Below are 11,951 nucleotides of genomic sequence, written 5' to 3'. Positions count from 1 at the left end.
TATTCAATTGATGGTTGATATCAATCGACTGATGTCATTTAGAACCAAATAGAAGCATTCTAAATGAGCTGTGAGACTTAAGTGATTAAGTAACAATCGACTGATGGGTAGAATCAGCTGACTGATATCAAGATTGATAGATCCATTGAAATAACAAGTCAGAGCAACATTCGAATCAATAGTGGATCAATCGACTGATGGGTAAAATCAGTCGACTGATAAGAGGAAATATGCCCTGACCTAAAGGCTATAAAAGAAAGGTTTCGAGGAGATTTTCAATGCTAATTCTTGGAGGCTTGAGGGTGAAGTGCTAGTGCATTTCCATACCAACAAGAGGCAATTCCAAGTAACAAGAAAACATCCAAAGCAAGATTTATGTAAAATTGTTTATATTTATTGTATTTGTTTTCATCCTTTGTATTTTTGTTGTATTGTTCTAATCAAAGGTTATAAGAGACTTCTCTGCCTACGGAAGGTATTCGAGAAGGAGAAGATTTAATGATGGTAAATCGCTAGAACTAGACCTTGGATTAGTCGCCTTAAGAGGTAAATACTATATAAAATCTCAGTATTATGCATGTAGAGTCAAGGTTGATTCCAATTTCCCCATGCACATTAAAACGATGAGCATATAATCAAGAAGCGATCAAAGTTATTCACCCTCTCTAATTCATAAAGTCTTACTATATTGAATGAAGGTGGTTAAGTAATGAACATGACACATATCTATTATATTGTATGAAGGTGATTAATTATTGGATCATAACAGCTATCAAGTAGTTATTTAAAGAAAAAACGTAAATAGTTGTTTTTGCAAAAGTGGTCTCAACCATGCCTTAACTTTTAAGAAACAATCATTTCCTACTATTTAATAATAGAAATCATTTATATATGAAAGTTGCAAATGGGAGTTATTCACTACAAATGGAAATGAAGTTAAGAAGCACCAATTGAGAATAAAAATACCTTCATTTCATCATATTCACATGAACGCAATTGCTTGGTAGAGAAGGCAATAAATAGTTTCCAATAATGCTTATCAAAGACATGGGCATTTATGTAATCTCACACTCCTTTATCCTTCTATAAATTCACTCATTCTTCCCCCTAATTTTGCATATCCTTGTCCAACATTACTTGTTTGTCTCCTCAAAGAAACAAGACAATGGCCGAGGAGAAACACCACCACTTCTTCCACCACAAGGAGGAGACCTCCTCCGACCCTAGGAAAGAGGAGAAGCACCACAAGCACATGGAGCAACTCGGTGAGCTTGGTGCCGTGGCCGCCGGTGTTTACGCTTTGGTAATTTATAATTAAGAATTTATAATTAATCACTTTTTAACTTGTTAAATCATATGATCGTAACCTCGCGTGCAGCATGAGAAGCACCAGGCGAAGAAGGACCCTGAGAACGCACACAAGCACAAGGTCACGGAGGAGATAGCGGCCACGGTGGCCGTGGGCAGCGCTGGGTTTGCGTTCCATGAGCACCATGAGAAGAAAGAGGCAAAGAGGCATGGCCACGAGTAGACGACTTTCACCCATGCAATTATTCGATGCTTGTTCTTGTTGTTTTTATGATCGAATAGTGATGCATGGTTATGGCTATGGCTATGAGAGAAATAAAATGGGTATCGTAACTCAGTTTATGAATTATGCATCTTTTGCTCTGTGGTGCTTGTTTACCTTGTGAGAATAATCTTTTTAAAGAAGAGTGTTTCTTGAGATGGATCAAGGGCTTGTCTTTATCGTCACGAAGACAAGAACACTAGAAACGATCCTTTATCATAATCATAAACACTTACTCCCAAAAGAATGTTGTCATAATCGTAAACGCTTATTTCCTTGACATATGGTGATAATACAAATGTTGGATGGGAAGAACAAGCAAAGGATATTTTGCACAAAAAAGAAGAAATGATGGTAACATCGAAGGCTATTTTATTTCTATTTTGTAAAGGGTAAATATAATATTTAAAATATAAATGATAAAATAAAAAAAAATAAACAAATATAAGAGGGGAAAAAAAATGAAATGTTCTCTACATTAGTTTACAACCCCATCTTGTCGTCTGCTTGCCATTGGAGTAGTGGCCTTCACGAGATCTGCAGGGAGAGAAAAAAAAATGTAATTATATTATTAAGCTCCATCATTGAATTAATAGTCCTCCCAACACTTGATCAACATGTTGTTGAGAGATGGTTGGATGCGTAGGACCGTTATCGTCGGGATGAAATGAGCTTCATGTGAATGAAGTCTATCTTGTCGGCTGCCCGCCATTGGCGATCATTAATCGGGTGGGGCATTAAGAAATTTGGATGAGTGAGAGCCAGACAATTGTCCTTCACTAGTTGTGGCCTTCACAAGATTTCAATGATAGTATTGTTGGAAAAATAATTGTGTGAATTAATATATTTAATTAAATGTATTTATAAAAGGCTCTTTTAAAAGTGAAAACTAATTAAGTGATTTTATATTTATCGATTTTCGAGTATTAAATATAAATATAAATATTATTTATATAAAAATCTGTTTTTTTATTCACTAATTTATATATTAAATTAAAAATAAAAAAGTTTGTAATTATTTTACTAACCTAGGTATTTAGTTCTTATTAATTCTAAAGATAACTTATGCGACTCTAAAACTTTTCTATCTACCATCAAAATAAATTTAAAAATATAAGTTTCTTTTGGTCCAACGGCAAATGTCCCATTCAGTGCACTGTAACTAATATTCAAATCATAAAGACTTAAAACTGTTGAAATTACCGCTGTACCACAGGGCAAAGTTTATAACTCTTTAGTTAGAAATAAGGGTTGATGTCCCCAATTCACATGTAACTCTGAATTTTACTGGCATCTCAACATCATAAAATTTTAAAAGGGTGCGTATTGTTCTGAAGTTTCAATAAGTTTAAATATTTATCGTTATAGATTCAGGATATATTATTATTTTATTATGTTGATATGATGCGGAGGATTTTAGATTTAGATTTAGATTTCTATTTTTCTAAAATTATTTTTTTAACAAGCGGCGTCATAGCCGTCCGAAATCAATCGATTCATATTTATAGTTTTGTTTTATAAATTTAGATAAGCCATATACTCAGCGAAGCTTGTCAAATGACGTGGAGCTGTAGACGTGGTCTGTCCTGCTCGGCAAGCGAAGGAAAAAAACAAAATCAAAAGCTTCTCAGCGAAAAATAAATTTCAGCAATTCTCCACTCTCCTCTCCTTCTTCTCTGTTCCCTTACCTTTACTCTTTCCACTCATTTTCCGTAAGGACCTTCGTCCGCAAACTTCCTCAGCCCACAAGTGGTGAAATTTCCAGGCAGCTCTCTCTGCCCAAGCTTCTCAGCAGCCTAACAGAGAAGAAATTTCTTTCCCACTGTGAAGTTAGATTTAGCTCAAGAATTTCACTCTTTTGATAAGTAATCTTTTTCCTTGGTCAAGTTAGATTTAGGTTAGATCTCCTCTTGTAATCATACTGTGTCACCTTAATATCCCGAATCTTCCCTTACCCTGCATATACAAGAGCTTGAAAGCACCGGCTGCCTTTTTTTTTTTTTTGTTAAATTTGTAGACTCTTAAGTTAGGTTGAGGTTGAAATTCTAGTCCTACCTTGTTGAAGACAGAGCTTGCTGCTCGATGATCGTCCTGGGATTGCTAGAATATTCTACATCCTTTACTCTAGGTTAGCCTCGTGATTTGGATGTATGAGCTACCCTCAAATGGATTGCCAAAGAAGTTACTTTGACCGATAACTTATGGTGCAGCTTGCTTCTGGCAGTTGCATGTGCAAATTACACTTCATCTTAATCTGCTACTTTTTGGGGCTTTGGTTGCGCATTTTATTCGGTGACCTAGTAGCATGTGTGTTTCATCTGTTTCTAGGAGGGTTTTAGAATATAAAACTATGTTGCCATTTTTGTGATAAAAATTTAAATACTTTTGAATTGATTTAGTATACAATTTGTAATTTGTTCGATCTCTTCATGTTGTAATTTATTATTTTTTGAATCTAGATAATGAAAATGTGATTATTTGGTTGCCACTTCATGGCATCATCAAGTAACAATAGCATCGACAATATGAAATTTGAAACTGTAACATGCAAGGACTGCAAATGAAGAGCTTTGGTGTTAGCTAGTCTCTAAATCGACAAAGAACCCAGGAAGACTCTATTATGGATGTAGACATCATGGTAGATTAAAGTGGGTGATGACCGATATTATATTGGATGAAGACAACAATGCTATATGTTTTAGGAGGCAAACAATAATAGAGTCAAGGTTAGAAAGTGAACATATTATTTTTGATGGACATAATCTAGAAAATTGGAATATACTAATATTGGTTTAGATATTAGTAATTATGAATTTAATTCTTTTGGTTGTATATCAGATTGATTTGTTATTTCATCTGGTTAATTATTATTGACTAATGTTGGTGTTGTAATGTGATGGGATAAATGTTTGTAATTTTGGAAGCAAGACTGGTTTGGTATTTCATTTGGTTTAATAGTGAATACTATTGGTATTGTAAGTGATGGGATAAAAGTCCATGAGAAGCTGGAAGGATAATCCATATGGCAAAAGTCAATATGGCCATTATGTTGTAATGAGATTTTTTTATGTTTTTGAACTTACTTAGGTGGCATTTGGTTTGGAGTGCGAAATAGGAATGAGAATGGATTTGATAGTAGACTTGAATAGGAATGGATTTATCCATTTTAATACTGTTGTTTGGTTTATAAATTGGTATTAGGTATGATTGTTAATACTATTATTTGGTTTGCCAGAGATTTTGAAATACAAATGCAACAAATATCATATTTATCCTTAAAATAAATCATAATATTCATATAAGGTTACCTAAACTTTTGGGTATGGTATGAGTTTCATACTGAAAATTTTAATATACCGAAATTTGGTATGGTATATCATCTTTTGGTATGACATTACCTTCTACACAGTTGTAGCAGCTACGGTTTCATAGCTGCTATAACTACAATTGTTTTTCATATTGTAGCAGCTACAGTTTCGTAGCTGCTACATAGTTGTAACGCGGTTACGAAATCATAGCTATTACAACATGTGTAGCTGCTATAATTGTGTAGTAAACCTTCGAACATCATAACTTTTGACTCATATATCAAAACTAGATGATTTTTTTAAGCAAAATTCATTCAGAGATTTATAATTCAAAAAATAGATCGTCTCATTCTGATATCTGAGTCCAAATTTATGGTTTTCGAAAGTTTGCTATACGGTTGTAGCAACTACCCAATTATAATTCATTTAGTAATTTAATAATTTACTCTAGGGCTGGGTCGGTATGGTATATCGAGACTGAATTCTCATACCATATACCATTCCAAAAAATTTACTATAAAAAAATTTATACCGATATTATACCAAAAATTTGGTATACCGAAGTTTCAGTATACCAAATTTGTGGTATGGTATGAGTTTCATACCAAAATTTTGGTATATCAAAATTTAGTACGGTATGTTGTAGCAGGAAAAACTATGTTGTAGCAGCTACTGGTTAGTAGCTGTTGCTACAATAAAGAAAATTGTGTTGTAGCAATAATTGGTTAGTAGCTGCTATAATGAGTTTGCTTAGTGAACTTTGAGAGGTCATAACTTTTAATTTGAATTGAATCACGAGATGCACAGTATATCAAATTGAAGCTCGTTCAGATATATTAGATTTGATATATTGTGCATTACATGATTCATCAATAATCAAACGTTATAACCTTTCAAAATTTACTCGATAAATATAATATAGTAGCTACTAACTAGTAGCCGGTATAACACAATTTTCTCAGTTGTAGAAGCTACTAACTAGTAGCTGTTACAACATAGTTTTTCTGTGTTGTTGTAGCATCTACAAACTAGTAGCTGCTACAATAGAGAAAATTATATTGTAGTAACTACTGATTAATAGCTGCTACAACATGTTTGTCAAGTGAACTTTGAAATGTCATAACTTTTGACTTAGATTCAACCATAAGACACACAATATATCATAAAATATAAAATATAATACTTTTATATTTTTTTAATAATCGTCATATCCTAGTCGTATCGTGTCTTATATTTTTAAAATTTTTCATACTTCCATATTAAAGTCCAAAACCCTAATTGATAAAATAAAAAATTTATAAAATAATTTATTCAGTATTTCAGTATATAGCGAAATATCAAAAAATAATAAAATTACTACATGTGTAGCTGCTACAATTGTGTAGTAAACGTCTGAATACCATAACTTTTAACTCAAATATCAGAATTAAACGATCTTTTTTTTTAATCGAAATTCGTTCAGAGATCTATAATTAAAAAAAAAAATTGCCTCTACTCTATCTGAGGCACATCTATTCCTCTAAGACACCTCGGGTCTTCAAGGTAGAACTCTTCATTCCAAGGTCAACCTCTGCGTTGACCTTTTCCAGACTTTTGCTCCTGTGGATGGTGCTTCCAATCGTCTGGAGTTAAGCTCACCCAGACCCAACTCCAATTTTCTCCTCGAGCAGATTTCCTCCTTGGCTTCTCGTCCTTCGAACCGTCGTGTGCGTCCTTCTTGCTCCACCAGTGTACTCTTTCGTAGCTTATTGTCCCTTGGATGCATTGAGCTCATCGACTCACTTTCCGTACCATCCTTCTCATCCTCTGCATCTTTTGCTCAACTTTTTTATGTTCCTAAGCTCCTACACACTAAGACACAAGAAATCAAAAACAAAGTATGACACAACTTAACTTGGTTTGTCATGTCAAAATCAACTCGAGGTACTTAAAGAGGTAAGTACTTTAGAAAATCTATTTCTCACTTTTGAATTACACAAGTCGATATGTGTAGGTTTAAAAAATAAAGAAGAAAAGTTAACTCAGAACCTAACACTCAAAGCTATGAAGATCGAGACGGAGTTAGAATCATTACTCTCGACGAAAATAAAGAAGACTACATAGTAAGAAAGTTTAGTATGTTTTTTAAAACTAATAATTTTGATAAGAAACAAGAAACGAAACTACTCAAGCAAAAAGAAGGTTTGTTGCTACAACTACCAAGAAGAAGTGCACATCAAGGATAACTATCCAAAGCTTAAGAAAATGGAGAAAGAAAAAAACAAAGGACCAAGAGGGATGAAGCACAAGAATCTAAAAGCCGCATGGGACGAGTCGTCGTCGGAATCTGAAATCGAGGCCTACGTCGAACTTGCACTTATGACAAGTTATCAAAAAGATGAAGATGAAGATGAAGGAACATCATCCAACATGAGTATTGAGAGCAACAAAGAAGAGGGAGCATCGAACTACGAGTCTGACATGGTAAGTGAGATACGTCTCTTACCTCTCGCACAATTATACAATGGTATTAAAATGTTATCTAGATATCTATTCAAAAATAGGACTAAATATTTAAAATTGAAAAAAAAAACTATGCATGTTTGTTAGAAAATTTAAACAAAATTAAAATTGAAAATGCAAAATAAAAAAAAATGGAAACATTGAAAGTAAAGAATATTTTTTTAACATCAAATTTTAGAGATTATAAAGGATTTAATTGATATTTAAGAAACCATAATGATCAAATTATGAAAATTGTTAGAAATAATATTCCTAAAAAATACTTATAGATCCAATAGGTAGGAACTTATTTTGGATACAAAAATCTGTACTAGAATGTTTAATTAATTTAAAGTGAATGCTAGAAGTTTGAATTGTTTTGATTTATTAATATTTATAGAAAAATTAAAATAGTAGACCTTTCGTTAATATTTTCTGTCCAAATTTTTTTCTAGTAATTAAAAAATGGAAATATTATCTACTAAAAAAAATTTTAAATTTTTTTTTTACGTTATATTATTTTTTATAAATTTTTAATAAAAAATAGATTTTTAAAAAATTAAAATTATTTTTAAAATTTATTTTTGAAAATTTTAATTTTTCTATGAAAAATATTAAATTTTATGTTGCTAGAAATATTTTAAATTTTTTTTGACCATTATATTAATTATTATAAATTTTTTTATTGAAAATCATGTTTTTATAATTAAAAATTATAAATATTTCATTTTTTAAAAAATTAACTTTTTGTGGATAAAAAATATATTTTATATGCTCATAAAAATTAGCAAAAAAATTTAAAGCCTATAACTATTTTTTATTGTTAAATTTCAATAATACATATTTCTATTCTAAAATATTTATTCTAGCAATGAAAATAAATAATATTTTTTTTAAAAAAAATTATTCTTCCCCAAACGATAATGTGAAACATTGACAAAATGTTTCAGAATTTTTCACAATTTAAAAATAATTTTTTAATTATGTGTTGTAAAAATAAGAAATATCTCTTAAAAATTATTTTCTATGAAAAATTATTTCAATAAAAATATAAAAATTTAGATATTATGCAATTAGACCCTCATAATTTTTCTCATATTTTTCTACTATTATTTTTTTCTTAATTTTTTATTTGATCAAAGGGGGAGAATAACTGGATGTTATGTCTAAGGGAGGTTTTATTGCCATTTAAAAAAACTGTTTAATTATCATTTATCATATTTATGCAGTTGTGATTTAAATAAATCTGTTTAATTGTCATATTTCAGTTATAATTGTTTTCTATCTTGTTTAGATTTTTCCTAATATTAATTCGGGTTGATGCACATCAAAAAGGAGAAAATTGTAAATACCTCAGATTGATATTTTGATGTAATCAACCAAGTTAAGTTAAGTCTTGTGTCTTTTGATACCTTGTGTCTAAGTATGCATGAACTTAAGAACACAAGAAATCAAGCAGAAGACGTGGCGAGCGAGAAAGATGGTACGAAAAATGAGTCAACGAGCTCGGTGCATCTGAGAGACAAAAAGTTACGAAAGAGTACATTGATGGATGAGAAGGATACATGGAGCATTTAAAGGACGAGAAGCTAGGAGGAAGCCTACCTTAGTTGGGTTCAGATGAGCTCAACTCCGGACAGATAGAGCATCACCCATGTGAAGAAAGTTAGAAAAAGTTAACTCTAAAGTTGACTTTTGGAGTCATCAAGATCCGAGGTGCCTCGGTTGTGTGGAGGTGCCTCAAATGAGTAGAATCGATTTTGCCAGCTGCCGGACTAGAGGCACCTCTGATGGAGTGAAGGGACCTCGGATGAATAATATCGAGGTGCCTCCAACGAAGCAAAGCTGTTGGCTGACCGTTACTGCGTGGATAAAATTTTATTCACTTGGAAGCGCCCTAGATGCCTTTGGAGGTGCATCCAAGCCATGTTAGCTCGACAATAACTTTTCCCAAAAGGCTATAAATAGCCTCCTAGAGCTAGGAATAGAGCTAGGAATTAAATATCAATCACTGTATTACTTTTCCTAGCTATTTTTATGTTTTCAAAGTCTGTAAGATGCTACCCCGCCTTCACGAAGGAGTCTTTTTACTGGAGCTTTCAATTGTCTTAGATTAACAACCATCTAGGTTGTAACCAAGTAAAACTTGTGTCATCTTTTTTTTATGTTTAATTTTGTGCTAAATTAATATTGTGTCTTTGCTAAATGCAAAAATAAGAGATTTGTTGTAACTTCTTTTCAGGGTTATTCAACCCTTCTTTAGTCGACATACTTAGACCTATAAGGACTAGAAATTTGGTATACTTCTGTTGGTGCAATTAACTTCTAGGGTTTTGATGTTTAACAATATACCATTATCGAGTTAGGTTGAGTAAGGGTTAATCTAAACATAACTTGATGTTTGGAAGAGAGAAGTCTAGTTAAGATTAGATGACTAGCAAGGGTAAGTCCTAACCAAAGATTAGGTAGGTAAAAAGCCTACTAAGTGACTAGTCATAACTGGATGTTAGGTAAGGGTAAGTCCTAACTGGAAGTTAAGTAGATGAGAAGTCTACTAAGTGAGTAGTCATAACTGGAGGTTAGACAAGGAGAACTCCTAGTGAGTAAAGTCAGACCTTAGTGAGTGAATCTAGGTGATGGAAGTCTTAGTAAGTGAAGCCAGAGAATGAAAGTTCTAGTTAGTGAAGCTAGACCCTAGTGAGTGAAGTTAGGTGATGGAAGTCCTAGTAAGTGTAGCTAAGTCCTAGTGAGTGGAGCTAGATGGTGGAAGTCCTAGTGAGTGAAGCTATGCAATGGAAGTCCTAGTTGTTGGTCCCTTTAGAGGCCGCCAAGAGGGGAGAGGTGAATTGTCCTACAAAAATAAAATAACCCTTTCTCGGATTTTCAACTAAATAAAAGCACTTGTAATTTAAAATAACAAGACTAACAAAAAGAAAACAGACACAAGAAAGTTACTTGGTTTGCAATCAGGGGATTGCTAATCCAAGGAAAATAAGGCGCACTATCTGATGTCTCCTTCGGGCGGAGTAGCCTCTTATAGCGTTAACAACACAGACAGAAATATAAAGTACAGAGAAATGGATTACAAGTGAATTGAATAAACTGTGCAGAACAGTGCTATATTTATAGTTCTGTTCTGGGTGCCCCGAAGGGTCCGGGCGCCCTGGGGGAATAAAATTTTATCCCCCAACGTTCAGATCGAGTCAAAACTCGATCTGGTCAAAAAGTCAGGTCCGGGCGCCCGGAAGCATCCCGGGCGCCCCGGACTGGTCCCATCGGTCAGCTAATATCCTTTTGTATATTGTGTATTATTAATCGTAAAATTAAGCTCGGGTGCATTCCCTTGTAAGACGTCGTTGAATAACGACGATTCGTTAAGCACATTGATATCATTACGTGACCCTGTAATCCCAAAAATTGCATGTCATATCCATAAGTCCGAAGATGCAACGGCTTCGAGCATAATTGTTGGGACGCCATAATCTCCTCAAGTAAACTGGCCTTTCCAAGCGACGGGGCAATTTTTTCATTACCAATGCATACAATCAAGACTGCCCAACATGCCAGGGAAACCATGTCTCTGCTCATGCATTTCAAGTAAGTGTTGGATATCAACAGCATTAGGCATTCTTAAATATTGGGCCCCGAACACTTCAATTACACATCGACAAAAGTTGAATAAACATTGGATGGCAGTTGTTTCAGCAATCCGTAGATACTCATCATAATGATCAGCAGGGACTCCATACGCCAATTGACGAATAGTCGCTGTACATTTCTGAAGTGGTGACAAACCTTTTTTCCTCGTTGCATCGACCTTCCATTGAAAATATTCGGAATGATTTTTCACTGCATCAACTATATGAAGGAATAACACTTTTTGCATTCAAAATCGACGTCGAAATATGTCATCAGGATATACTGGATCATCAGAAAAATAATCATTGAAAAGACGAGCATGTTCAACTTCACGATCCTGACTCAAATACCTTCTCCTCTGTGTTCTACTGGAAGAACTTTGAGCTCTTTGACGTACCGTTTGTCGTTGCTCATATAGTTGGAGCATTATTCGTTTATCTATATCCTCCGCATCTTCCGCCAATTCATTTCTCCAGAATTCATGGAGCATAGATCGATCTGGATTTTGAGTCATTTGAAATAAATCAAGATATTTTGTGGTTGAAAAATATAGAGACTTGAGGAAAGAAATCGGAAGCGAAGATAACAACGAGATAGATGCAAAAAAATATGAAATCGATCATGTATTTATAAAATAAATAAATTTAACCGTTGAACAACGGCTAAAATAGTCGTTGTTCAACGACATAATATATAAAAAAAATTCTAACCGTTGGTTTTTTTTTACAATTATTAAAATAAAAATAATATATAAAAAAAATAAAAAAAAAACGAAAAAACAGCTCCATAACTAGACCTGACCACGGTTCGGAACCGCCGGTTCGACGGTTCCAGGCAGGTCGACCCTTAACCTTAACCGCTCAAGACGGTTACGGTTCACGGTTCAGAACCACCAGTTCACGGTTCGGTTCACGGTTCGCCACGGTTCAAGATTAATATGTTAAAAAAAATTA

The 11,951-nt window shown here is 33.5% G+C and overlaps 1 protein-coding gene across 1 annotated transcript; it reads left to right on the top strand.

The window, feature by feature from the left end:
* Window positions 1–1,098: 1,098 nt before the first annotated feature.
* LOC121983182 (abscisic stress-ripening protein 1-like) lies at window positions 1,099–1,657 on the top strand. Its single transcript, XM_042536137.1, has 2 exons — window positions 1,099–1,303; window positions 1,379–1,657. The coding sequence occupies exons 1-2, from the start codon at window positions 1,166–1,168 to the stop codon at window positions 1,529–1,531; spliced, it is 291 nt and encodes a 96-aa protein (XP_042392071.1). The 5' UTR covers window positions 1,099–1,165; the 3' UTR covers window positions 1,532–1,657.
* The last annotated feature ends 10,294 nt before the right edge of the window (window positions 1,658–11,951 follow it).

This window comes from Zingiber officinale, chromosome 5A, assembly GCF_018446385.1.
Source record: "Zingiber officinale cultivar Zhangliang chromosome 5A, Zo_v1.1, whole genome shotgun sequence".
NCBI lineage: Eukaryota > Viridiplantae > Streptophyta > Magnoliopsida > Zingiberales > Zingiberaceae > Zingiber > Zingiber officinale.
The sequence above is the reverse complement of the archived record's forward strand: the minus strand, read 5'-3'. Positions and strand labels throughout refer to the sequence as shown.

What these genes read in the sequence shown, in the direction of transcription:
- LOC121983182 (XM_042536137.1), top strand. Translation starts at nt 1,166, where the DNA reads ATGGCCGAGGAGAAACACCACCACTTCTTCCACCACAAGGAGGAGACC. An exon ending in CCGCCGGTGTTTACGCTTTG is followed by an intron (nt 1,304 to 1,378) that starts GTAATTTATAAT and finishes CCTCGCGTGCAG; the next exon opens with CATGAGAAGCACCAGGCGAA.